We start from the raw sequence: 27639 nt of genomic DNA, 5'->3' as shown, positions 1-27639 counted from the left end.
AGTATTGGGTATTTCACTTGTAGATTATATAAATTATGTGTAAATTCTTTACATTAGGAAAATTTATAGTGAATTTTTATATGTATAAATATACATACAATTTTTTCCCCAAGTAGCCTGTTTTTTAACATTTTCCAGCACACCATTGACTCAAACCTCCAATTCAGTGGAGACCCCTTCTTTTTAAATGAGACCTTCTGGTTGGCCTGTCTGCTGTGACTGACATGGTCTTCAGCTGTGACCATGGTGCCATGGTTCCTGATTTGAAACTATGCTCCAATAAATTCTCAAATGTCTTCTTTTTCACTGCAATCCCCACTGTGATGACTATAATGACTTTGCTTCATCTCAACACTTTTTGTTGTTCCTGATTCCCATTGGATCTGGGCCATTGGAGCTGGGTTTAATGCATCATATTAGGGAGAACTGTCATTTCCTTTGTCTCGTGTATTTGTGAGGGAAATTCTGCTAAAATAAAACTTCACCAAACTCTGTCCCCAAACTTATCTTACTCCACTTAATAGACTGATGAGTTGGGAAGAAGAATTGAGTGTGTTTGCTTAACCTTGGGCCTCCAGGATTCTTAGTTCTTCTGTGTTGTTAACTTCCAGGAACAAGCTCTGTATGTCAGGGAGAAGTCTGTAGTTTGGCATGCAAATTTAATTTGGTGACAGAGTACTTGGATGATTGATGTGACCCTATAACTAAATACATTATATATAATCAGCTTTATTAGTAACAAAAATGATATTTTTATATCTGTTGTTTGTCCTCTTCATTTCATTTTTTAATGGATTTTAAACCCAGGAGGGAAAGTATATTTATTGGGTCTCTAAAACCCTGAATATGCTATGACACCAGGGTCTTAAAGATGAGGATGGGTCAGCTCTATTTACAACTGTGTTTCTATCTGCTCTCAATTTCCCACAAACTGATCACTATCTGTTTTTGTCCACCCAACTCCTGATAATCTGGCCTTCTCTCTTCAAATCTGGTGATATTTAATTTGTTATCCTCTCTCTGATCTTCATGGCCCTGGTAATAATGCAGCTTTGAACACTGTTCTCACTTGGTGTCTTTCACTGATAGATCTGGTTTTCTTTTGACTTTTGGAGTAACACAGACATGAGTTTGAATGCTAACTCTGTCTTTTACTAGCTAAATAACTTGATTTTAAGTTTTCTCATCCTTTGATTTTAAGTCTGTAAAATGGGGATAATTATAGGACTAACCTCATTGGCTTGTTTGAAGATTGAGTGAGCTAAATAGGCAAAGACTTAATAGAGCCCCTGGCAGATAAAAAATCCTCAAAAATATGGTAGCTATATTTTTTTCCCTTCTTCCTTTCTCCTACGTAAGGATTCCTGAAGCTTCAGGCCATGGTCCTCTACCATTTCCATTTATACCCATTTAGAGTGCTGAGCCTCGCAGCATTGGCCAGTTCATTCTTTGATAGTGCACACATCTCCATCTCCAACTTGGCCTTCTCATTGGAGCATTATCATGTACATTTTGGGCTGACATTAGGACATTGCATATGAAATATTCTCCTGCTCGTTATTTGACATCCCCATGTTTGTGTGTCCTTCAGTCTCATTTCCAGCAGGGGCACCCCTATCTGCTCTTGATATCAGGCTTCAAAGCTGCAGGCTTTACTCCCCATATCCAATTAGTCATTAAGCTCTACTGATTCTTTCCCAGAGCTCAGTTAGCCTTCCTTGTTATGACTAGCAGGGAGGCTAGCCAAGTAGCTATTTGGTGACCCTGCTCGGCCTCCTCCCTGCTCACTGCCTTTGAAATCCTTGTTTTCTCCTTTGTGCTTTCGCACATGGTGCTCAAGGGACACTTGATAATCTTTAAGTTAGTCTCGTATTATTTACCGAGTTATATTGCTCTCTAACTCTTTGAAATATCTATGTCTTTTCTCTTCAGCTGGGTTGTAAACTCCTTGAAGACAAAACACAGGCCATAAACTTTTCAGAATTACTGTCACATTGCTAAACACTGTGCTCAATAAAGACTTCTTAGGAATGAATTGATTGAATATAACCCTTTCTTGTTAAGAATACATAATAACTTTCAATTGCCTGTTAAGTCAACCCCAAGCTCTTCAGAATGGCGTTCCTGATGTACTGTCAGCTGCTTCCATCATACCAGCTCTTAACTTCAGTTCTGTCCTGGTGCGGGCCCTCCATTCAGGTAGCCTCGGTACACACACACACACACACACACACACACACACACCACACCCACTTAGTTAACTGGGTATTAAAAGGATAATCTATCTTAGTTTTGCCTGAGACATTAGGTACTTATTATTGCACATTGAAAAGTACAAGGCTAGATCACCTAGGGACTTGTAAAGGAGGTGGGGAAAACCAGTTTTGTGACCTTTTGTCCAAAAACAATAGGTTGAGATTGAGAAGGACTGGAAAATTAAGAAGAAAATCCCTTTGGAGAGTTAAGAGCAAACGCATGTCTCCGTGGTAATGGTAGGGGCCTCATCTCACATCCGAGGGAGAGGGGCTTTAAGAGGACTTGATAAGTGTTCTCCAAATTTCAAGGGAAAAATGAAACTGATGCATAACTCATGATGAGATGTACAGGGGGAAATCTGCGGCTAGACCTGCTTGTCCAGTGACAAAAGGAAAGAAAGGTGACTAACTTGGGAGTCAAGAGTGCTTTTGCTGACCACAGGACAGAGGTGCAGGCTCCCTGCACACCAGCATGGGTCATACTGGAGAGCCAGCTGGGTCACTTTGAAATAAAAATAGGCCACACCCAAGGACTTCTGGAGATGGGTCAACTTGGCAGAAAGAAGCAGAATATTCTGGGGGACACAGAAGCCATTGGGAAGGGGAGAGGTTTATAAGGGCACACATGCATTTGATCAGGCTCCCGTCGTCTTTTTCACTTGCCCCTGGATGTTGAAGGAAATTAGTCTGACTTTGTTATTCCTCCTGTGAGCCACAGGCACTAGCAGTGTGTTTGAATACACAAAGGCATTAAGACTTCCTAAAAGCATCTCAGGGCTCCAAGGAGCCTAGTAAGCTCATAAATTCTTGCTGTCCCTGTGAGTGGAATGAATGAATCTGATCTGTGTATTGGACGAATGAAACTCCATGTTTCCTCTGCAGGTGATACAGTCTTGCCATTCTTATCCCAAAGCAATCGAAGTAGTAGTCAACGCCTATGAACACATCAAGTGGAATGTGAAGTGGAAAAGAGCTATCCCGGATGATGACTTGGAGGTAAAGGATTGACTCACTTCCTGTAGGCTTTTTTTTTTCACTATGAAGTACTTCCTGAGTACAATGGAAATACAGAAAATCATAATTTAAAAAATCGGTGTTGAGAATGCTTTTAAGACCTGCTCAAATGCCACAAGACAAAGGCTTGTAAAATGTAGGTATGAGAGTAAATAGACGAATCAGGTAAGTATCTCTTTGGGGTGTCTTGGAGATTTCTCCATTTAAGGGCAAGTTGAACAATTACATAAAGGTAACAGCTTTACTTCCTTCTCACAAATTTAGATGAATTCAACAATAATATATCTGGGATTGCTTATACAGTATTTTAACCAGAAATTAGTGTTTCATGTAGATCATTTTATTCACTTTTAGATATCTTGTACCTTTGGTAGGCAGAAAACAGGATTAAAAACCCTGTGATGAGTCATATGCAAAGTCAGTGACAAAACTGAGTCCTCACTCTACATATGGACTTTGCTGTCCTTATAAAGAGCCCTTTCATTGAGCCTCCTGTTCTTGGTTTCAGTGGTCACAAGCCATCTCCAGCACATGGCAAGGACTCAGGGACAGAGTGCAAAGTTCATTGGGCTCAGAGGTGAATGGTTTAGATGCAATCTTATTCTGCCACTTATTAGTTATCTTACTTTTAAAAAGTTACTAAACCTGCCATAGCTCCATTAAATACCCAAATTTATGGGTCACATAAGGCCCATGAAGTGTATACAATAATATTTAGATTAATTTAAAACTTCTATTTTGCTATGCTGGTCCAGGCAGTTCACATGAGCATCCTTTATCTCATTTCTGAGTTCTGAATTGTAGTGTAGAGTACTGTACCCCTTCCTCCCTCTCTTCTTCTTGCATATCACCTCCCTCAGCCCCCCATCTCAAGTTCATGTTTAATTTTGTCTCACTATCAGAGATCCTAGAAAGCTGCCAGTCTGTATAAAGTAGGGTGTCAATGAGTCATTGTTGATTTCTAGTGATGTAAACTCTGGGGCTTTTTTGACTTTAGCCTATCTTTCCTTCCTTTGCAGAGATACTGGGATTTTTACCATTCTCTCTTCACTGTGTGCAGTAACTCTCCGAGGACTCTCATGCATTTATCGAGATGTGCCATTCGAAGAACATTACACAGCAGATGTCACAGAGTAATACCTCTGCTTTTCCTCCCGTTGTCATTGAAAAAGTACTTGCTTTTAGAGCCAGAGGGAATCATTTATTAAGCCTTATGGGGCAGAAGTTCCCAATCTTAAATATTTAAGTGGACTCACCAGGTAGACAGTTTGCATAAATAAAACGGTACTTGAGTTGATTACGACACTTCAGGGATTTCAAAATACTTTACAAGCACTATGCCATTAATCCTAGGATATCATGGTGAGGGGAAATAAACAAGAAAGTGAAGTTAAGGAAACTCTCAGAGATGAGAACATACCCAGAGGGTACCAACGTAACAATAATAGCTAATATATATATAGTGCTCTTACTAGGTGCCTGACATATTTCTGTAAACCTTTTCATATTTTATCTCATTTGAAATGGGACCCAGGTTTTCTTACAACCAATCTCTTTCTCTCCCTTATCAGTGAAAAGTTTACATTACTGTTCAGTTGGCAAAATCATAGCCTTTGTGATCAGTCCCTTCATCTCAGTGTCTGCCCTGTTACCACTTAGCAGAAAATACTGTTGCTGGTTTTGCAAACTCCTATCCCCCCACCAAGCTCCTTAACTTAATTTTCATGAAGAAAGCACATGAGCATAGTCAAAACAAGATCTTTTGAGCCAAATTAGAAATGAAAACAAAAACCACTTACTAGTTTCAAAATGGACATTTTGACCCACTCTCAATGAGCCAGAGACTGGAGTTGCAGTGATGAGTCCAAAGCAAGGACTCCTGCCCTCTAGGATCTCACCACGAGGCAGAGGATCCAGACACGCAAGCAGGGACCTGCAGTGTCACGTCAGGGGCAACAGTACAGGTGCAGACCCAGCTCAGCGGTTGCCTTTCAAAGTCATGCTTCACACAGGAAGGTGGTTTTTCTTTAAAACACAAAGATAGAGTGAAAAGATTATGTAAGGTGGAGCGATGGCCTGCTGTTGGTGTAAATATATTCACTTTAAGTGTCTCTGAACATCTAGATGCTGTTTTATTTTAGTATGATTTCCTGTCTAGTGCTTTCCTTGGGAAAAAATATTGCCCACTCAATGTCTCCCATGTATGTGTCAAGGAAGTCTGGGAAAACGTGTGCAAGGAAGTGTGTGAAGAGCTAGGCTTAAATTGATCACTCTGGTGTTTCTATGTAACAGATTGACATTTCAGAGCACTTTAGCCCAAACATAAGGAGCACTTTGCTACTGAAGGCTGGCTACAGGAGGCAAAGACTTTTGGAAAATGGAAACGCTTTTCGTAGAAGTTTGAGAACTTTAGAAAAACAAGTTAGTCAGACTTGTTAGTGGTTTGCAGAAAGAGAAATGTAGATGAGTAACCTCTGGACCTCATTGTTTATGAAGCCTACTTTGTTTACCTTTTTTGTTCTTGCTAATCACTTTTAGATAAATTCATTGCCTCTTAGCATCACTTTTTAGAGGTTAGAGCAGGAGTAATTAATTACTGACACATCTCTTTGCCTTTTGTGAGCAGGTTTCTTTTATTTGTGTGATTCTTCATCTTCTTTAACTTTAGTTACTTGAGTTTTTAGTAGAGATGATGTCACATAGTTCACTAGCCTAGCACCTAGACTGTGTTCTACTCTGGGATTCTCATACACCTGGTGTTGGGCAGGAAAAACCATAGGTGAATACAAGAATCTTTCTAATTTTCTTCAGTTTTATTTAAATATTTGGGGACAACACTTTTGTACTAAAACAAGATCCATATTATGGAACACAAAGCTGAATTTGTATGAATGATCCGCATAAAACATGACCCTCCCAGAAATAGTTTGTTCGCAGCAAGCTGGTGTTAGAACACATGCTGCAGTCCTGGGGGGAGGTACCTGCTGCCCTCCACCCTCAAGAATATTGTGGCAGAAAAAGCTGTGACACTCTGACCTTGGTAATAAAACTTGTGCTGAGGACAAAGGGAGAAAGTGTTCCTTGTGTGGGGAAATAACGTTTCTCAGTCTACTTGTGCTTAACATTTTGTGTTAATGTAGCATCTACTACACGGCTACTTGTTCTGAATTGTTTGTTCATGGATTTAAAGTTATTTCTCCTCATCTTGGAACTTCTATTTAGAGGACTTAAATAAAACTCTTCCGTTTCCTTTCATCTCTGTGAGCTGTTTATCTACTGATAAGACCTTTTACTGACTTCGCAGCAATACGGCGGAAGAACTCCCCACATTTCATTGATTTCTTTGGCATTTTAAAGAAAATGAGAGTGAAGAAATGTGCCTGTAATAAATAATATTTTAGAAAGCAAGTAAAGGGTAAAGACACACAGAGCACAGGCAAGAGTAGGAACGAGAACGAGAGTGTTCAAATAATAATGAAGAGATGGTAGGCTCAGTCCCTTCTGCCCTTCACCACGTCTCTCCTTTTGGGTTTCATTTCCCTTCATCTCACCATTCACACAAGCCTGGGCAATAGCAACACAGGACATCATAGCCTCATGCTGTCTCTGTTACTTTCTGTAGGCTGTCATTTAATTATCTGGGGGAAAAAAACCTCTCCTCCATTCTGTAAGACACATGTGAAGAAGGACCTTGGATATGAGGGAAAGACCACCTGTCCACTTTCCTCCCCTTCTCAGGACCTAGACGCACTCGCGTTCTACTTTCTAATCACCAAGTGTTACACTGTCACTTTGTCCTTCCATCCTGAACCCAGTGGCTTCTAATAAAAAACACAGCAGTCAAAAGCTGATTGTAAGGACAAATAAGAGTACCAAGCCATTTGCAATGAGTTATCAATGTTGGAAAAAACAGCTGAGTGTTATGTTTTTGTTACTTATCTGATTGTGAAGAAACTAGAACACTTTCAAAACTTCTTAGAAACAATCCAATAATTCACTCCTTTTCTTTGAAAATACAACCATCATAGCTGGTATCTGGAAGGAATTCATTGTCATTTTCTTCAGGAGTATGAACAGATGCATTACAGTTAGATGTTGAGTTTTGTCTCTGATACTTGTCTATCTGGGTTCTTATCCTGAATCCCAACCTTATTTGCCCCTTACCTAGGGAAAATAATACACTTGCTCTGATATCTCAGTTTTCTCATCTGTGAAATGGAAATAATAATGGTACCTACCTCATAAAATTTCATCTGATTGTTTCCAGATGTAGGGGAGGAAAAAGGTTTTCTTGACTCTCTAGGGCCTCTGGCTGGGTCTGCAAATTAAACTGACAAGGACAGATTGCAAGAGAAAAGCATACAAATTTATTTATTCTAAGTTGAACATGACATGGGAGATTTCATAAGGAAATGAGACCTACAGAAACAGACCTGCATATTTTTATGCTAGATTTGATGAAGAATGGCAGCCCTGTAGACATATGATAGGTCTTTAAGGAGAATGAGGTAAGTGTAGTGAGTTGGGGAAAAATTGGCAAGGTCTGTTTGTCTGGATCCTTCTCTGGTGTCCCTTTGTCCTGAGAGATAAGGATGCCCCTTTTGTCCAGGTACAGGGAGAGGACCTCTCACATGGAGGTTTTATGACCTGTTTCAGGAGAGAAGGTAGGGGGTGAATCAGAGTGACCTTCCTGATTCTGTTCTTTTCTCAAACTATTCAGCTAAAATATTCAGTATGCCGAGGTACCATATTTTGGGGTAGGGTATCCTGAACCCCATCAGAGGGTTAAATTGTTAATACATTAAAGCACAGAGGACAGAGCCTGACATTCAGTTAACATTTTATTATTATTATTGTCCTTGTTACTGTCATCATCATTGTTATTTAGAGAGGTTTCAACCAGTGGGGTCATACATTATCAGAGTGCAGCTGCTGCTGAAGGTGGTACATGGGCAGATTTCTGTTCACTGGTAGAAATAATAATTGAGCTCCTACTATGTGGTGGGCATGTTGCTAACAGCTGGAATCAGTGGGGGAACAAGACACACCAGGTCCTTGACCTTCTTGGGCTTTTTTTGAGGTGAGGATGGAGTTGGAAATAACATTGACTTGGAGGATTAGCAAACAAGCAAATTAATTAATTTTGGAAACTTGTCGTTTTGTAGGTGGGTTTATCAAGGATGAAATGACTCATTTTGCTATTTCATGAAGGCTGTGGAGTCACTTGAAAATTTGTCATGTGGACAGAGAGGGTTGATAAGCTGTTTCCATCTTCAGGGAGGGAAAATGTCTGAAGAAGGTAACTTCCGAGCAGCAGGGGTGCAGATCAGCAATGAGATTCCTCTAGCAGTGAGGGCTATTGCCCATCAGAATGAATGGACAGGGAGGGGTGGAGAATTTCATGATTCTTTCGCTCTTGGGAATTTACTAAGTACTAATACATCCGGGTTTCTGTGAAATACGTGAAAGGAGGAGGGGAGTGTTGACACCAAGGCTGGCAAGATTTACTCTCAGTTGCACAATGTATCTCTTTGTTTTTACTCAGAAGTAAGAATAAAAAGTACTCAGTGGGGTTTTTCTTTAAAAAAATAGATACTATCTAACTTAGCTATTTTTCTGTCAGCCTGCCATAAAATGGGTGACTAGAAATGATTCTCAAAACCTATATTTCAGTGATAAATTGCCTTCTTCCTGTGTTTGTTTATACCTGTCACCAGTGAGAAGCAATGCATGAAATAGGCAAAAATATCACCCAAGAAGCAGTTGCTTTCTTTCTTTTCTTTTTCAACCAACACTAAGTGGATTAGGTATGCTTACATTTCTCCTTTAGTAATTGGTTTTCTCAGATATAAGTATGCTTCAATGATATTGGATAACAACTATGCAAATATATGCTATTCCAGCCAAGGAAATAAAATAACGATGTTACCTTGTACTTCTTCGATTGAACATACTGGTGGATTAGTTTTTAGTGCTCGTCAAGCCCAGAAGATTTGACAAAACCAAACATCATCAGTATTTAAGAAGATCTTAGAAGTAGAAGACAGGCCCCAGAGAGCTTCTCTAAGTCCAGGAGGGCAGGCACTGCCAGAGTCACCAGGAAAGATTTGAAAGTCAGTATTTGATTGACAAGAGGTGGGAAATGATGAAGATTATGATCAATTTAAATTAGGAAGCAACACACACAAACTGCTGCCCTTCTAAACACTAATACTGTCCCCTGCTCTGGGTCCCGGCAGGATGATTTCCACGGGCTGCATCAGCTGACTTGCCCCCTCGCTTCCTCGTGGGTTCAGTCAATGCGATGCGATGACCAGAAGGAGACTGACGGGCAGGAGGAGATGGCTGGGGACTCTAACGGGCCTCCTCTTGATGGTGGCTGAATTCCCTTCCCAAGGCCGCAGCTCCTGTTAGGAGTCCTCCTAAGCTACTGTCTCCCTGGGCTATAGTAACTGCTTCCTCCACTTGTCCCTGCAGACCTAGGGGTAGTCCAGGCTACCTCCTGCTGCTTTTGTCCCAGGTGCTTCCTCATTCCTTGCTACTTACATGTCTATAAGTAGTCCTTGATGAAATTCTCTTCAGTTGTCTCTATCGAATGTGCAATTCATTTCCTCGACTGTGACAGGTCAATGTGAGCCTGGGTGGCCATCCGATGGTAAGTGCTCTCGGTGTTGGGAGAAGACAGAGGTCACTGTGGACCTCAGCTGTGACCTGGAGAAGGGTGGCATTTGGGTAAGTAGGGTAAGTGAGTGGCCTCAGTGAAGTGTGAGAGCTGGAATGCACAATGAGTATTCACTGTCACCAGTTAGATAAGATTGATGGAAGTAGAAGATGATTATCTGTGCGGAATAGAAGATGAGGTTGGCAGGGCTGGGTGGGATCAAATTATGAAATGTCTTCAGTCACAGGGAAGCACAGTGGGGAACCAATAGAATATTATTGCCATCATATTTTATATCCTATAGTTACTATCATAATCATTCTTTTTCCAAACTTTTAACTTTTATAGTAATAATAATTATCATACACTGCATAACACCTACATGGTGTTTTATCATTCTGAGAGCACTTTCATGATGCTTAACACAGGTAATTGCCTTTACCATTGCTTTCAACTCTTCTTCTAGGCCAAAAAAGAAAAGAAGAAACAATTCTGAAGATTTAGATGTGAAAGAAAAATATCCAAACATGACATTAACTAACTCTTTTCTTCTCATATAAAACACTCTAATCATGTGGAATGATTTACTAGAGCAAAAATGGGATTATAGCCTGACATTTTTTTTTATATCAAAAGCTAAATAATATTTTGTAATTGCATAAAAAGAAAAAGGGGAAATTGTTCTTTCAGGACATCAGAGGATGAAAGAACAGAGGTAAAATTTGGAGTTCTAGGGCTGCTTATAATTCTGGCCCTGGCAGTGTTCAAGTGATAAACTGTTTACAGGAGCACTGCCATCATTACTGCCCTTCAGGAGCCCCAGAATGCCTAGCACTGCTGAAGTCAGAAGGACAATGAAAGGCGTCTCCTTAGAATATCCACAGAGAAAGCTTAGGCAGCCTCAAATCGTTCCAAAGTAAGCTTTGGCTTGTTTTGCACTAACGATACTTACAAATAAAATGCAAAGTATTTGCTCCCATGTATTAGGAGTGCAGTGTGGCCCAGGGGAAAAAATATGAATTTTGAAATTCAATAGTTTGGATTTTAATTTTTATTGTGCCATTTAATATCTGTGTGAACTTGGGCCAGTTTCTTAATATGAGGGTCAATTTATTTGGAAAATAGTAATTAACGACCTGACTTACAGACTCTTTAGGGAGCCGAATGAAACAATTTATGTAAAGCCTTTATGTAGTTGAACCCCAATAAATGCTCTGACGGTACCTGCATCTGCTTCGGGGTGGGGGTGGGGGGATTATGTAGACTATGTGGAGGACAGATACATCTCCTAAAACGTTTGTGTGCACAGGCCAGAGAAGTGGCCTACATTTTCTTACTGCATTTTAACACCAACGACTTTCCTGTGGTGCAAACTCTCTGAAGCAAACTGTTCCAAGCTGTCTCCATTAATGCTTCTCTGCTCTTGGCAGCCTGGCCTGGAGAAGGCAGGGCAGGAGTGCTTTCTCCTTGCCTTGAATCCGCTGTGGAACTCCTGGCTCCTCTGGAGCAGGAAATGCAGCCCTGGGGAAGATTCAACCTGAGAGCTCAGGGAAGGCAAAGGCATTCTGGGGCACTTTCATTAATCTCTTGGTTACAGTTTCAAACAAATCTGCTCTACCCTTTGCTGGAAAGAGATTTTGGAAATCAGGAAGAGATTTTAGAATCACAGGTTTCTTCTCTGTGGTTGCATCATCTGGAATAAAAAAAAATTGCAGTTCGTTTCTGAGTAGCTGATGAAATAGACAACTTCATTCAAAATTCTATTCATTTCATTTCCCTTCTTTCTGCCTACTTTCCTTTCTCTTGCAACTAGGGGCAGTAATTGCCTCATTATAGTGTTGATGGCAGAGTAAAAATATCTTGAGCATGTTTACTACCATGCCAGGCACATGGCTAACTTTTAATAAATGGTGATTATTACTATAATCCTACCCTGCTTGAGTTTTTCCAGGGGAATTTTAGATTTCTCTAAGAGACCTGTAGACCCCACACATGCCAGAGAAATTTAGACACACACACTTTTAGCAAACAAATGTGAGTAGAATGTAGGAATGTATGTATACAATGATATGTCATCAATGTGTATTGCCACACACACACAGGCAGTCTGTGCATGTGTGGATTTATCTCAATAAATCAAGATACGCCTCTCTTGTTGGTATTTGAGTTAGTTTTCAAGAGTACTTCAGTATTATTTTCTGCCTTGGGACAGGGCTGACTCACTCATTTAATACATGTTGTCTCTCTCTAGGTAGCAAACCTTTCTTACTTAGGTGTTACATGGTACTGTTGGGATGGCAAAAGTGTGGCATGTCACTTTTCAGCCCTATGGTAACCAATCAAGATAATCTTTCCTGCTGAACCCAGACCCAGCCTCACAATCATCCTCAACAAATATTTAGACTGCCACAGCCAAAGTGCTTGACGTGGACAGGCCAGATGAAATCCATTTGTCATCTTTAGGTTCTACGTTCAAGGTTTGCACAGACTCATAGTCAGGCATTAGGTAAATAAAAAGCTGGAAGAAGTAGAAGGCAGGTGTGAATATTGTCACAGGGTCTTTTTTTTTGGTGGAAGGAAACAGAATTTATTTAACAAATATTTGTTGAGCTGGACTCTGCACCAGGTGCTGGGATTCAAAGGTGAATAATGGCCAAGTCGCAGCCTTCATGGAGCGTGGATAAGGCAGTGTTTCTCACTCTGGGCTGCACACTAGAACATCTGGGGTGCTTTATAAAATGCTAGTGCCGGCACCCCACCTATTCTTATGAAACCTTAATAAGCTAATTAGGTTTAGTGCTTCAATCATCGTATCATGTGGTCAATGTCTTCCTGCCTAGGCTGTACCCTCCTTAAAGAACAAACCATAATCTCTTCAGTATTTTTAAAAATTAAGGTAAAATTTACATACAGCAAAAAAGTACAACTTTTAAACATATAACTGGGTGAATTTTTACAAATGTATGTACCTGTGTAATCAACACTCTAATCAAGATAAATAACACTTTTATTGTTCTTTATTCAGTAAGTCCTCGCCTTCCACAGGCAACACTGTACTATTTTTATCACCAGAGGTTAAACTTACTTATTCCTGAACTTCATAGAAATGAAGTTATACAGATATGAGTTTTGTTTCTAGCTTCTTTCTCTTCACAAAACATTTTGGAGCTTCCTCACGTTTTTGTATCAGTAGTTTGTACCTCTTTATTGCTTAGTAGTGTTCCATTGTATGTATGTTCCACACTATGTTTATCCATTCTCCTATTGATAGACATTTGGGTTATTTCCAGTTTGGGGTAATGATGGATGTGATGGTTAATTTGATTTGTCAACTTGGCTATATTCTGATACCTAAATATTTGGTCAAACACCAATCTAGGTGGTGCTGTAAAAGTATTTCTTAGAAGCAATTAACATTTAAATTGGTAGATGTTGAGTTTCCTCAAACTCATAGTACTCTGTATTATGGAAGCAGATTGCCCCTATAACATGGTGGGCCTCATTCAATCCGCTGAAGGCCATATGAGAAAAAGACTGAGATCCCCAGAGGAAGGAGAGATTCTGCCTCCAGACTGCCTTCATACTTGCAACTGAAACATAAACTCTTCTCTGGTTCTCCAACTTGCCAGCAGCTTGCCATGCAGATTTCAGACTTGCCAGCCCCTATGACCACATGAGCCAATTCCTTAAAATAAATCTTTCTCTCTTGTGTATATAGGTGTACAGCCTACTGGTTCTGTGTCTCCTGAGAACTTTGACTAAAACAATAGACAATCTTGCTAGAAGATTTCTTGTTTAAGTTTTTTTGTAGATACATTTCCATTTTCTTTGGGTAAATATCTAGAAGTGGAATGCAAAGGTCAGTCAGTAGATAGATATTTAACTTTATAAGAAAGTTCCAAAGAGTTTTCTAAAGTGATGTACATTTTTTCACTTCCACCAGCAATATCTGATAGTTCTGGTAGTTGCACATGTGTGAACACTTAGTGGTGTCAGTATTTTTCTGTATAGTAAGTTGTATTTTTCTGACGAATAATGATGTCAACTTTTCAATGGCTATTTGTATTTATATTTTGATGGGTTGTGTATTAAAATATTTTGCAATTTCTTCCCTTTTGAATCTCATCTCCCAGCATTTAGTATTCACTGAGTACATAATAATTGAATGAATAAATGAAAGAATGTTTTATCATCTATTATCAGCAATTATTCTGATATGATTATTAAATCTTTTTCTGGTTATTTATAAATGCTTATAAAGTGCTCAGCATAATGCCTCACACATAACCAGCAGCCAACAATTGGTAGCTATTAATACAATGCCTATTTTATATGTGAGGAAATGAGAAGCAGAAAAGTTATGTGACTTGACCAAGGTCACCTAGTTACTGACTGTCAGAACTGCTGCTCAACTTGGGCTTCTCAAATTCCATATTTCACACTTAAACTTTTTTTGTTATTAGTATCTTGACCAATTAATATTAGGTTCACCATTAAATATGTTATTTAATTCATTCTTTTAACTATTATTTATGTCAAATCTAATATAGTGGTGCTAATCATTTTATGTTTTAACTCTTTTAATTCTCACTACAAACCTATGGGGAAAGTCTTACTATTTTATTTTACAAACAATTAAACTGCACAGAGGGATTGTGCAATTTCCCAAGATCACACAGCTAAATAAAGGTATAGGCAGGATTCAAGCCCAGTGAGTCCCATAACAATGCCTACATGTTTTTATTTTGCTTTTCAATCACTGCACCATACAGTTTCCTATAACAAGATAAATTTGGACATGCTGAATTTGAGGGGCCTACAGGACAACAGGATGGAGAACTCCAGTAAAGCTATGCCATTAAGAGACAGATATTGGGAGAGGTAGGAGAGTGTAGTAAGAGTGTGTATTCACCAAATTCTGATGCAAGACCAAACCAGAGAAGGTGTGTTATAAGTGATTAGAGGAAGTGATGGATATATTCAAAGATGGAGAACTTCCAATAGTTCCATTTCTGAAAAAGCTGGACCCCATTTCTTATGCACCCACCTTGTCCATAAGAATAGGTCTTTAATGATGACATCTTACTATCTCCAGTAGTTTGTCCTTAACATATTTTACAGTATTTGGCCACTGTTTGCGAATAGAGTCTAAAAGAAGTGGATGTAATTTACCTGCCCATGGAGCCCAAGAGCTCGTGGTCATCCTCATAACCCCTTTTCTGTGTACTGGAGACCCCAGCAGCCCCCTCAGGGGTGCCTTAGGCTAGGCTTACTAATCCTAGCCTCTCTGAAAAGGGAGTGTGATGAGCAGGGAGTGTGTCAGTCCCTTCAAGCTGGCAGTATCCAGAGCTGGTATAATCTGCGTTATCTTAGCTCCCACAGGGTGAGTAATCATCCACGCCAGAAGATCTAACTCTGGAAAACAGGTGCAAGCTTCTAAAGGAAGCCTTTGTGACCCTACCAGGAGGTTAGCTGAAACTCGATCTATATTTACCCCTCGCAACAGAATATTTTTTGGACCATGGTGTGGAGGAACACTCATTTTCCCTAAAATATTGATCTCTGCACCAATTGTATGGGCATCACAGAAACACCATTAATGTGCCCAGTGTAGAGCCAGGATCCAGCCCAGTTTGTGAGGACTGTCACAGCAGGTCTGAGCAAGACTTCCTCCTGACACCAGGGAAAGGCAGTAGATAGCACGGAGTGACTAAGCCAGGCCCTGCCTACCGGCTGTACACACAAACATGTTTTGAAGGCCTTTCTACAGTCAGCAGGGAACACACTGTTCTCTTTGGGAGGAAGCCAGAAACTTATGAGAGAATCAGATCAATGCCAAGAATAGACACCAAGGCCACTCTGACGCCTCAGAAAGGATGCTGTGTGGTGCTGGGTTACCGCTGCCCCTCCTTGCTCCTCTGGCCTTCCAAAGCAAGCCTTCAGCCCAGGTCCCTGCATGTCTCAACCCCTCAGTTAGTTTTTAGATGATGACTAGAGAGCACTATACATCTCTGGACAACTGTAATCACACCATCCAGAGCCAAAAGCAAATATGTGCCTTCTACTTTCATTTGTTTTGCATCTCACAGCCTCAGGCCATGGACCTTGGAGTCAGCACTTGAGGAGAATGGCCAATGACCTTTCCTATAAACGGGTACTGCAGACTTTGAGTGGCTGCCCTCCCAAGTTAGGCCTCTGCTCTAGATTTGGCAAAGAGCACAGAGGTTACTTGAATTCAGCCAGGGCAGGCAAAGTGGAGAGGTAACTTCTGTCTTCTTCTCGCTGTGTCTTTCCCCTCTTTCCCAAAGCCTGCCTAAATCCTCAGAGATTCCATCTTGGCCCAACTCTAAAACCAAATATTTAAGAAATGTTTCTTCCCTTATATTAATACCTGTAAGAATCAAGTGTTGATTTTTAAATACATATTTTAAGTGAGTTTTTCGCATATTCCCTGTATTCGTATAAGGTATAGCTTCTTGTTTGAAATTGTTTCTAAGATTCAGCTGCTTTTTTGGTTTATGAAATTGACATGAACCAAGATGAATCACGTGGTGTCAACTACCTGAAATGCAGGCATTCACCCACTTCATTCACCTATCCAACCATCCAATACTTTTTCAAAGTCCCTACAAGTAACTGAGCAGCTTTTATAGCACTGGAACTGAGAACCTGGCAGCAATTAAGAGAGGATAAATGTCACATAGATCCTTATTGCTTATTAAGCAACTGAAAATAGAAAAGTTCAGGGGAGAATGATCTGACTGAATGTTAAGGGCTCTGCCATGCAGAGATTTCACCAACCATATGCTACTGTGAAATCTGGAGAGCCAGACCCAGGCAGGATAAGCTCATTCTGGGCTTGGGACCTGCTGACTGGTTTCACAGGTATGTGGATGGAACTCTCATGGGGCTAGAGTCCAATATGGGGAGAGAAATGAGATATTTCACTAAAAGATATGTCTGAGTCAGACTGAAGAAGCTATATGACACTGGGCTGTGGTTATAATCAGTGTTTTAGTGTGAGGATGACACTTTATTTAGGGAGATATTCACAGTCAGAAAGAACTGAGTTGGAGAGCCGTTTTACCATTTCCTAAGCATGACCTTGGGTTATTTTTTCACACTATTTATTTATTCAGTAAATATTTATTGAGCCCTATTACATGCTACACATGATATGAGGTGATGGAAATTCCCCTACCCTCCTAGTGCAACATTAATTATTTGAGTTTCTCTTTCCTAAGGCATAACAATACCTATTGTGCACAGCTGTGTGGAGTTCATATACACTGTATGTGTGGTAAGATGCCGAGGGGACTGACTGTCTCAGACCTGGCAACTTGACTCCTCCTGAGTTGAGGACACATATATAATTAGAGGACAATAGATGATTGGGATTCATTAAGAGGCAAATTCATTGTGCTGCCCCAGTTACCACTAATTCACTAATCTAATCTGGAGGGAACTACTGAATTGTAAATGTTCAGCCTCAGAGAGAGTCCTGTGTTTTTGCCACTCTCGGTGGTGCTGGTGGAAGGTGCTTCTAAAATAAGCCATGAGGGTGCTCCAGGAGAAAGATCTGCAGGGATGGAGAAGGGTTTCCGGCAAGAGGTTGAGCCTGGAATCTCGTTATTCACTTGGATACCTGCTTATGCAATGGATTTGCTGAACTGCCCTTTGTGCCTATTTGAATAATAGGAAGATTTAAGGAGAAAGCTCAGGGTAGAGAGAATGAGCAGTAGAAAAATAGGGCACACTGCCATTATCCAGTGGGAAAAAGATGCCGGAATCTTCTTACAGATCAAGGGGACACCACAGAAGGCTTACATTCTTGTGATGGAACCCTGCCTTACATTGTAACTCACTGGGAGAAAGTGAGTTCACTTTCACCAGCAGTAAAAGTCTGTAGGGTGAAACTTGTAGGGATAGGAGCTGAGGAAGACTGGAAAAAGTCCACTGGAGTTGATTTCCTATGACAGGTGGCCCTGCAGTGGAGAGGCCCCTAAAGGGATGATTCCCAAGGAATCAAGTGTCTCCCGAGTGGTGCTTCCTGTGGATGGCAGCCACGGGGGAGGGCAGAGATTCTAACAGCAAATGGTGAGTAAGAACATTTCCGCTCTTTATGCAAATTCTGTCTCCCTTTCCTCAACAACCCAAGAGACCCAGGAGATGCAGGGCAGGGCGGTGGAGGAAGCATGCAGAGACGCCCCCCTCTGTACCTCCATCCATGTCTCAGGCTGGTCCCTGGGTCTAAGGGAGGACATGGACATTCAAACTGGCTGAAAAACTAAAGTGGATGGTGCTGGAGTATATCTTTTACAACCTGAAATGGTCAGAAAACTGGCATATGCTGGAAAGGCCATAAAGTCTTGGGAAAGGGAGATTCAATGGAGCATGTTTTAAAGCAGCAATTGGAGAAAAATAAAACCCTATTGAGTTTGAATTCTGATGAGTTCACAGTATTCAATAAACCACTGACAAATGTAAAGTGCTTAGCAAACAATGGGTGCTCCACAAATGGGAGATTGTGTTTTTCCTAGTAACTTAAAGAGAATAAATATACAGAAAACGTCTACATATGTTTCAATACTGAAGAGCAAACAAGGTGTTCAATTTGTATCTTTGGTTTAGGAGAAATCATAATATGTCCGTAACTTATTCAAGTTTCCATTTTCCTTGTGAAGGTCTTCTCAGGATTGTTTCTGGGCTATTTGACCACATTCCTTTTGCTGTTCTAGGCATTTGCCTTCTTTGTCATTTTGTAGACCCTGCTGCCCCCAGGGATTGAGGAGATCATAAAGGTCATAAAATCTTACCTACAATTTAGTTGAAGATAAAATACTATTTAATTATTGAGAAAATACTTTAAGTTCTTCAAAACAAAATATCTTGTGTAGGTGTGTAAACAAAACAATTTGTGCACTCTTAGTACACAAAGAGGAGACCAAGGGTCCTGATGTAGTGGAGTGGAAGGAAGAGGACATGGCACTTGGTAAAACAGGAGCCAGACAACTCCCAGCAATGTGGTATTTCACGTGAACTCAAATCCCTCCAGCGTGAGTTTGCTTGACTGTAAAGTGGGCACCTTTTTAAAACTGTAAAAAAAGGACCCACTGAATAATTGTGAAGATTAAATGAAATGATTATGTGAAGCATGTAGACAGGCCTAGGTACAAAGTTGATCCCCTTTCAAGGTTACAGGGTCAGAAGACACCCCAGGAAGAAGAGCTAAGGAGTGTGTCAGAAGAGAGGCAATGGGAAGGGGAGTATCAGAAAAAGTACACTAAACATTCATTTGTACATTCAGCCACCTACAGCTGGAGGTCATGCATGTGGCATTATTAAGAAGAGCCACAGAAAATCATGATGACACTATTGGGGCAGGATGACATACTGGTACTTTTGTATTTATTTCATAATGTATTGATGTCTTGGTATTAAAACTGTTTTAAAAAACCAAGATTCAACTAAGTAAGTTTTAAGTATCTTATTGGCTTTGTTCAATGATTCATAACCTGGATAGCATTCCATCTAGCAGATAGAAAGGAGCTCTGAGATGCCATACAGAATGGAAGACTTTATAGGCAAAAGGGTGGGGGGGGGTACAAGGAAGTTATGTTAGCAAAAAGTGATTAGTTGTGGCAAAGTCACCTTTGTTTATGGGATGGAAGATTACCTCACCACTGCTGACCAGATGATTCCTGATTGACTGGTTTAAGATTCCATATCTGGGAGAGGCCCAAACTGATTAAGCTGCAGTTTGATGACATGGGGTTTAGCATAAATGACTCCATTTTGGGCCTGTTGACTAGTTTTAACAGTACACATAGTTGATTTAAGAACAGCATTTAGAATTCAGAAAAAAAATTTAAGTCATTGAAACTAAAGATTTTGTATATTTTGCATATAAAATGTATAGATATATTATATAACATGGAATAAAAGTTAAATTTCATGACCATAAATATAAAACATATATTATCATTCTAATTAGAATTTTCAGAAAAAGAATAAAAACAAGTATGTAGAATAAACTACATATTACATAAAGTGAAGAAAATCAATTTGCAAAATTGAAAATGAATTAAATATTTTATTTTTTTGCAAGTATGGTCTTAAGAACAGTGTGTGTCATCAGGGTTATCTTTGGTGGTGAGCCTAGAGTTGGGGCAAATTTTTCCAGTCATTGGAAAATCTTTTTCATATTTTATTCTAGGGAAGGTTAAATCCAAACATCTTTCTCTGAATCTTTTATCTACAAATAATCTCATCTTTGCATAATTTTCAAAGACAATCTCTTAGAAATTTTTATTTTAATTGAAGACCAATATTTTTATTGACAGTGAGCTGTAGTTTTTCTTACTAAAGTGTGGCAGTTGACTTGGAAGATGCTGGTTGTTAGCTTCTGATATGAAACAACCTATGCTCAAACAAAACAAATCAATCAGATAGATAAGGAATTTCCACCTCTAAATGCTGATTGGTTTTGCTATTAACCTGACTCTATTCAAAGTGCTGATATCTTGAGGATAAGACTGGCTCTTTTTTCCTTATAATTCTCTTCTAGGGAGACTCTCCTTTACAGATTCAGGGATTGTGAAAAAGAAAAAAGAAAAAAAACTTCTTTCAAGTAGTAGAACTAGAGTGAATTTGATCTGGGAAAATCTGGGTTAATGTTCCTGCCTTTTTCACTTTCTAGCCCAGATACCCTGAGAGATGATAAAATTAGCCTTTTAATGCTGGTTTAACTCTCTAGGTACTTCTCAAAACACAAATAAATCAGACTTCAGATTTTAAAAATACTAAAATAATGATATAACACCAACAAAAATATTGGTGCTTTGGTACTTAAAAATGAATAGTGTGAGTTGTAGAATGTTGAGAATCAGTACTATAATCATTCATTAAAATCATCTTGCTCAGAAAGTTTTCTTCCCTTAAGCTCCTATAGGGTCTAAATTCCACTACTGGAATAACTTCACATTGGTTTAAGGCAACTGTTCATAGGATATCCTTAAATATGGGAATACACCAAGGTATTTGGCATAAATGGAACAGAGTAAATGGTAAATCCCAAGGTAAACATGTCACTAAAGCAGGCCTTTTGATATATTAAAAAAATTTTTTTTAAAAGTAAACTAAGTTTAGATTTTAATCATATTTGTAGGGTTCCTAAGTCCTTGTTTTACAGAATTGCTTGTTTGCTTGAGCTCTCCCTCCCATCTCTGCTCTTGAGATGGGAACAGGACTGGAGTTAAAACACTTGTAATTTTGTTTGTATCCTGGTGTCTGTTCTCTGAGTGTACTGTTCCTTTTCCTTTGTTAAGATCCTTGAGGAGTTTTCTTTCTTTTACAATAAAAACAAGTCTCACCTTCATCCCTAAAAAAAAAAACAAATTAATTAACATCTTGGCATAAATTCTTTATCTGCCAAGCAGTCAAGAATGGGAGTAGTCAAGTAAATTTCATACTGACCATGCTGAAATAATTGAAGAGATATGAATTGTTTCCTAGATCCTTACTATTCAAAGTATGGCACCTGGACCAGAGGCATTAGTATCACCAATGAAATTATTAGAAATTCAGTCTCAGGCCCTACCCAGACCCACTGACTTTTGGGTCACTTGCTGAAATGATTCCATTCGTCATTTAAATGTGTTATGGTGAATGTCTATTAATGATCATCAAATACTTGCATCCATATCAATGCTATTGTTTTATGAATTATTAATTTAGTCAGTGTTTCTTTTTATCATGAGAGTCTGATTTCACCCAATGGTATTTCTTGAGTTTCTCAAGGTGGTAAAAAATGCTTATTTTTTTTTAAATTTGTTCTTGTAGCTAATTTCTTTAGCCATCACTTTGTTGTTCTTTCAACTCCCATGATGGGTTATCATTTAAGGATTCTCAAAAGCTTTCTCTCATAACCCTCAAGATTGTTCTGGCAGACTCTTGACCCAAAAGACCTTTCCCATTCTTTCTTGCTTACAGAACCTTGATTTGTTCAGTATCATGATGTTTTTAGCCCTAGTATCATGATGCTCTTATGTCCTTTTACAATTTACTCAATTTCCTATCCTCATTTATAACTGTGGGTGACCATGTGACTGACATCTGACCCAAAAGTGATAAGCTGGAGGCTTATCAGAAAGTTTTGCTTCCTAATGAAAACAGCAGAGAGGAAAAGATGCTTCACTGGCCCCTGTGAGTCCTTTCAACCTAAACACACAGACAGGATGCCTGGTGCTATGAGAGCCATCTGGATACCATGAAGTTATAAAAATAAGGACAAGAAGTTGACTTGCTGAGAATGGTGTAGAAGGGTAAAAAGGGTCCAATTCCTAATGACATGACTGAATTACTACTCATGTTCCTGGACTCTTATTTCCAGAGTTTGGGTTATGGAAAAACAAAACAGAGCAAAAAAAGAAAAGAAATCTAAAACAACCACCACTTCTAAACCCTATCTATTTAAGTTATCATTAGCCTGCATTGTTGATTTTGCTGCTGTAAGCATTCCTAACTGGTAAAAATTAGGACGTGTGGCTAGTGCCACTAAGCAGGAAGGTGACATAGAGTTGTAGAAGACCTGGATTCTGCTATTGGCCTCTGTATGTATTAGCATGCCTTCTCTTGTGAGAAGAAGAAAAAGGGCTGGAGATCTTTCCTTCATAAAATATATGAGGTTTCCCCAAACTTTCTAAAGTCAGATGTTTTCCTTGCTGTTAGTTGTTTGTCATAAATTAGGTTTAATTACAATACCTTCTTGGTAGCATATTTTTGATGCATGTAGTGATTTTCTTTGTCTTTGGGGGATGAAAAAGAAAACAAAAGCCTTAAGATTTTCTTTTAAAGCAACTGCCTTCTTTTTTCAAGGTAAACAAAATCATATGCTAAATTAAGACCAATTTCCTCATATCATATTTTAAGTAAAGGATAAAAAGAAAAAGCCACAGCTAGGTCCAGTGAGGAAAACAGAACCATTACAAGAGAAGTATTGAATTAGCTACCAGGGTATTTTAGGTCTGGTAGATTTAGGCACAATTTGGTGCAGACCTTTCGAACTTGTGGGCTTTGCTAGTCCATAGATATCTACCAGCTCGTTTTGCTCCACTCAGTGTTTTTAAGAATTTGGATTCCTTTCCAGCAATTCCTCTTTTCCCACCCCACCTTACATTCCCCGACACTTGGATTTGCTCCACCTCAGAGCCCATGGAACTGTCATTATGATGCACTTGCATTACAGCTCTTAGTGAGGTTCATGATGGTGGGTGTTATGGGTTGAATTATGTCCCTCCAGAAGATGTTGAAGTCCTAACCCTCAGGACCTGTGAAAATCACCTTGTTTGGAAATAAGGTCTTTGCAGATGATCAAGTTCAATTAACATCATTGAGGTGGACCCTAATCCAATATTATTGTGTCCATAGAGAAAGAAGGGAACTGTGAACACAAAGGGAAGGTGATGTGAAGACACAGGGAGAGTGCCATCTAACAGCCACACGATTCCCAAGGCTACCAGAAGCTAAGAGAGAAGCACAGAACAGATTCTCTGTTACATCTCTCAGACAGAGTCAACTTTTCGACATGCTGAGTTCAGAATTCTAGCCTTCAGAACTGTGAAAAAATACATTTCTGTTGCTTAAGCCACTTTTTTGTGGTCCTCTCATATGGCAACCCTTGGAAACTCTAGAGTAGGGGAGGACCTCTGAGGTTACATTCTGATGGGCATTCTGGGACAGTGTGCATGGAACCCAGTGTTCAAAGTTGAGGTCAAAGCACTTACAGTATTTTTTAACATAAATCTGTAAAAAAAATATATTCAGTGGGAACTAAGCTACAAAACAAATCTGAGTGACACAATATTCCATAATTGAAACTTTGAAATGGTGTGAGTCCTTACTCCTGAACTGACTTCATTACCTCTGGCTTCATCCTGCAGAATGTGTGTTTCTGACGTCCACTGCATCAGACTACCAGTCACATCCTAGTGAATTGAGTCTCTTTTAAATGTAAAGGTCAAAGGTATTTTACTTTAAATACTAAAATAGACACCAATTTTAAACATTCCTTTAACCCTAATTCCCCTAGACCTCTGTCACCTCTGCACATAACGTGTTTGAGTCTCCACCTGAACCTAAACTGGACTGTCACAACTTTGGCAGAACCTCTTTTAGGAAAATTTATAACATTCCTTAACTGTCTGCTCCAGGGTATCACTTACTATAAGAAAAATCTTTTTGGGTTCCCTTTGAAACCATAGTTCAAAATATATGTGTTTGTTCTTGCATTATCTTTAGTAGAGATAAAAATTATATGATAAGATAAATCTATGTCCATTAGGAGAAAAAGATCTAGATTATTCCCCAGTCTTCAGTAAATAACCCTATGCTTCTAACCTTAAAGGTGTTGGCTTTCAACTTTCAGTCATTTGAATTCTTCGGGAGAGATCCCTCATCAGTTTCATCACATTAATATATAAATCACTAAACTGTAAATGAATTTTTAAGATACCACGTAAAAATAATTAGCATGCATGTTGCAAGGAGAACTTCCCACAGTAAAATTTCTAGATAGAAGTTGAAGTCCTGTACACTGAACTCCTCAAATGAAATAAGCATAGGGGTTCTTAAATATTCTTTTTAAAAAGAAAGCACAAAGATGTGGTGAAACTATTTTGCTTGCCATGTCAGCATTCCTTGAGAGGAGAGAAAGAAAAGGATATTCTTCAGTTTAGCTCTACAAAGACTTCAAAACATTTTGATTTTCAAAGACACTTTTACAGAGCTATAAAACTGCTTGTCTCCCATCCAGACCATCCCGTACACAAATGCAGTTTTAATTTTTATAAAGTGCTACTTTGATTATGCAATTCCTTGGCCAAAATTGATTATGGCTTCTTACTGTGTGTCAGATCACATCTATGCATTTCAAGATCATTGATAATCTGTACCCATCCAATATATCCCAAATATTATTTCACATTTCCCCATCATAAAGTTTATTCCTTTATTTTACTGCCTTTTTCTCCCCTTGTCAACTCCAACACATATGGGTTTATATACATACACTCCGTAAAACACATATGTGCATGCACATATACACACACATTAACATATCCCATATCTATTCTGGCCTTTTTGGGGACTTTTACTTATACTTTTTCCCCCTCTTTTGCTATTTGCTTAAATCTTTTCTCCTAGCCAGATTCTAAACTTCCTCAAAGCTTCATTTCCTTCTAGAAAGCTCCCCTGATGACCTGTACCTCAGTTATCCATCCACCTTCTTATCACTGCTACTTATTCAGTAAGACTATCCAGCAATTGTTTAAATACTATTCTATAGTGCTTTCTAAATTTTTATGAACATACAGGCTATGTTATAATTTTTAGGCTTCCTACATATCTCTCACTGCCAATCATGATATCCCAAACAAAACTCATAATCTTCATTCCCATCCAAGATCTTCCAATGGGTCTATTCTGTTCCTTCTTATTTCAGACATAGCTCCATTCAGTTGGGTGAAAAAACCAGAATCCTGGTAATCATTCTTGATACTTTCTCCTCACCAAGCATATCCAGTCTATTACCAAATATTAAAGTATATATATATTTGGAACATATGCTTTCAAAATTGACATACAATAAACTATATATTTAAAGTGTACAATTTGCCATAGTCCTTTGTAATCTCCTCCCTTCTCCCTCACCATCCCATCAACTACTGCTCTGCTTCTCTCAGTATAGTTTAGTTTGAATTTTCTATAAATGGCATCCTAAAGTATATACCCTCTCTATCTTCTTTAATTCTGCTTCTTCACTCAGCCTTATTATGTTGTGATTCATCCTTGTGTTTATCATTTCTTCATTTCTTTTTATTGCTGAGTAGTATGCCATTGCATTATATAGATGTATCAGAATTTGTTTCTCCATCCACCAGTTGATTGGCATTTTACTTGATTGCTATTTGGGGGAGATTGTGGAAAAAATTGCTATAAGTAGTCACATAAGTCTTTGTATAGATGCATTTTTTTCTTCTCTTGGGTTAAATACAAAGGAATGGAAAGGCTGAAACATATAGTAGATGTTTAGCCTTTTAAGAAACTACCAAACTACTTTTCTGAAATGGCTGTACATTCCTACCAGAGTTTCAGTTGTGCCAAATCCTTGCCAGCAAGAAGTGCAGTGTAGCTCTGGGGAAAAGGGTGTTCCTGGGCACGGGGGAGTCGCCTATAAATCGATGAAACTGAATTAAGTCAAGTGAAAGGGCAGGTTGGGAGAAAGGCTTTTATTTCTTACAGCTTGCTTGGGATAGCTAGCCAGCCCCAGCTCCGTCCATCTCCTCCAGCAACAGCTCCTGCTCTCTTCCCCTGCCCGCTCCTTTCAGGAGGAACTCTGTGGGCGGGACCCTGGTAACTGGCAAACAGTAGACCAGTTACCTACCAGAAATGGAGGGGAGGAGAGAATGGCTGTTTTCTTTTCTCCCCTTGCCCTGGGTGGGCAGAAGGCTCTGAAACGTCCAGGGGTATGAAAATGGACTAAGGCCAGATGGGAGATTCTGGACATTCTGGATGAAAACTTTTATTTACCCCACATATAGTCACTGTAGTGCAGGATCTCAGCTCCTGGCAGGTTCGCACTGGATTCAGTGAAACTGAAAAACAACATTAAAGGGTTAATACCAAACTTCATTCTCTCAGGGGCTGGTGGAGTGCTGGGTTCATATCCACTATATCCATATGCAGCAAGCAAGTCCACAGCAGACATCTTTTTATAACAGCATAGATACTAGTGGCTCACTGCCAACAATTACCTAAGTCGGCACATGCTCAGTGGGGTTAGTATTGTATAAGCATGAGACAGCATTGCACTAATATGTATGTACTGGCATCCCATATTTTTAATTTGCACTTCTCCAGTGACTAAAGATGGTGAGAACATTTCCAAGAGATTATTTGTCATCCATTTTAATAAAGTGCCTGATCAAGCCCCCCCCCTTTTTTTTTACTGGATTGTATATTTTGTTATTATTGAGCTTTGAGAGCTTTTTGTATATTGTGGTTATAAGTCCTTTATCAGATATGTAAAATAAAAATGTTTTCTTCGGTCTGTGGCTTGTCTCTTTTCTTCATTGTGTCTTTCAAAAAGCAGAATTTGTAATTTTGATCAGATCCAATTTATCGTTTTTAAAAATGGATCATAGCTCTGAAATCTAAGTACTTCCTGAACTAAGTACACAAAGGTTTTTCTCCAAGAAATTTTATAGTTTTAGGCTTATAATTAGGTCAATATCCACTTGGAGTTAATTTTGTATATGTTGAAGGCTACTCTGTTACATATGGATTTCCAACTGTACCAGCTCTTTTGATGAAGACTATTCTTCTTCCATTAAATTGCCTTTGCACCTTGGTCAAAAATCAATTGTCTAAATATGCATGCATTTTTTCTGAGCTCCTTATCTCATCAAATGATTTATTTGTCTAGCTTGATGTCAAAATCACATGATCTTGATTATTATAGCTTTATAATAAGTCAAAGTCTAGTACTACTAATCCTTCAATTGTGCTCTCCTTTTTCAAATTTGGTTATCTTAGATCTGTTACATATAAACTGTACTTGTTAGTTTTCACTGAAGAGTTCACTGGGGTCTTTTTTATTAGGATTACATTGAATCTATAGATCAATTTGGGAAAAACTGATTTCTTAAAAGT

General features: G+C 39.1%; 1 protein-coding gene and 1 long non-coding RNA gene across 4 annotated transcripts in view; both read left to right on the top strand.

The window, feature by feature from the left end:
• Positions 1–14129, top strand: part of ASB4 (ankyrin repeat and SOCS box containing 4) — a 65364-nt gene extending 51235 nt beyond the window's left edge. Inside the window, exons 4-6 of one of the 3 annotated variants that reach the window (XM_073238806.1) lie at positions 3138–3251; positions 4289–4402; positions 9509–14129. In XM_073238806.1, the coding sequence (XP_073094907.1) occupies positions 3138–3251; positions 4289–4402; positions 9509–9652 (372 nt within the window). In that variant the 3' untranslated portion in view covers positions 9653–14129. Of the gene's footprint in view, positions 1–3137; positions 3252–4288; positions 4403–9508 lie in introns of those variants that run through there. The other 2 variants (XR_012132292.1, XM_073238807.1) reach the window with 2 other exon arrangements.
• A 2387-nt stretch (positions 14130–16516) lies between these two features.
• LOC118972662 (uncharacterized) lies at positions 16517–27016 on the top strand. Its single transcript, XR_005061724.2, has 3 exons — positions 16517–16815; positions 17910–18027; positions 23359–27016. It is a non-coding gene; the product is annotated as an uncharacterized lncRNA (long non-coding RNA).
• The last annotated feature ends 623 nt before the right edge of the window (positions 27017–27639 follow it).

Source organism: Manis javanica, chromosome 6 (assembly GCF_040802235.1).
Source record: "Manis javanica isolate MJ-LG chromosome 6, MJ_LKY, whole genome shotgun sequence".
Classification (NCBI taxonomy): Eukaryota; Metazoa; Chordata; class Mammalia; order Pholidota; family Manidae; genus Manis; species Manis javanica.
Note: the sequence above shows the minus strand (reverse complement) of the source record. Positions and strands in the feature narration are given on the sequence as shown.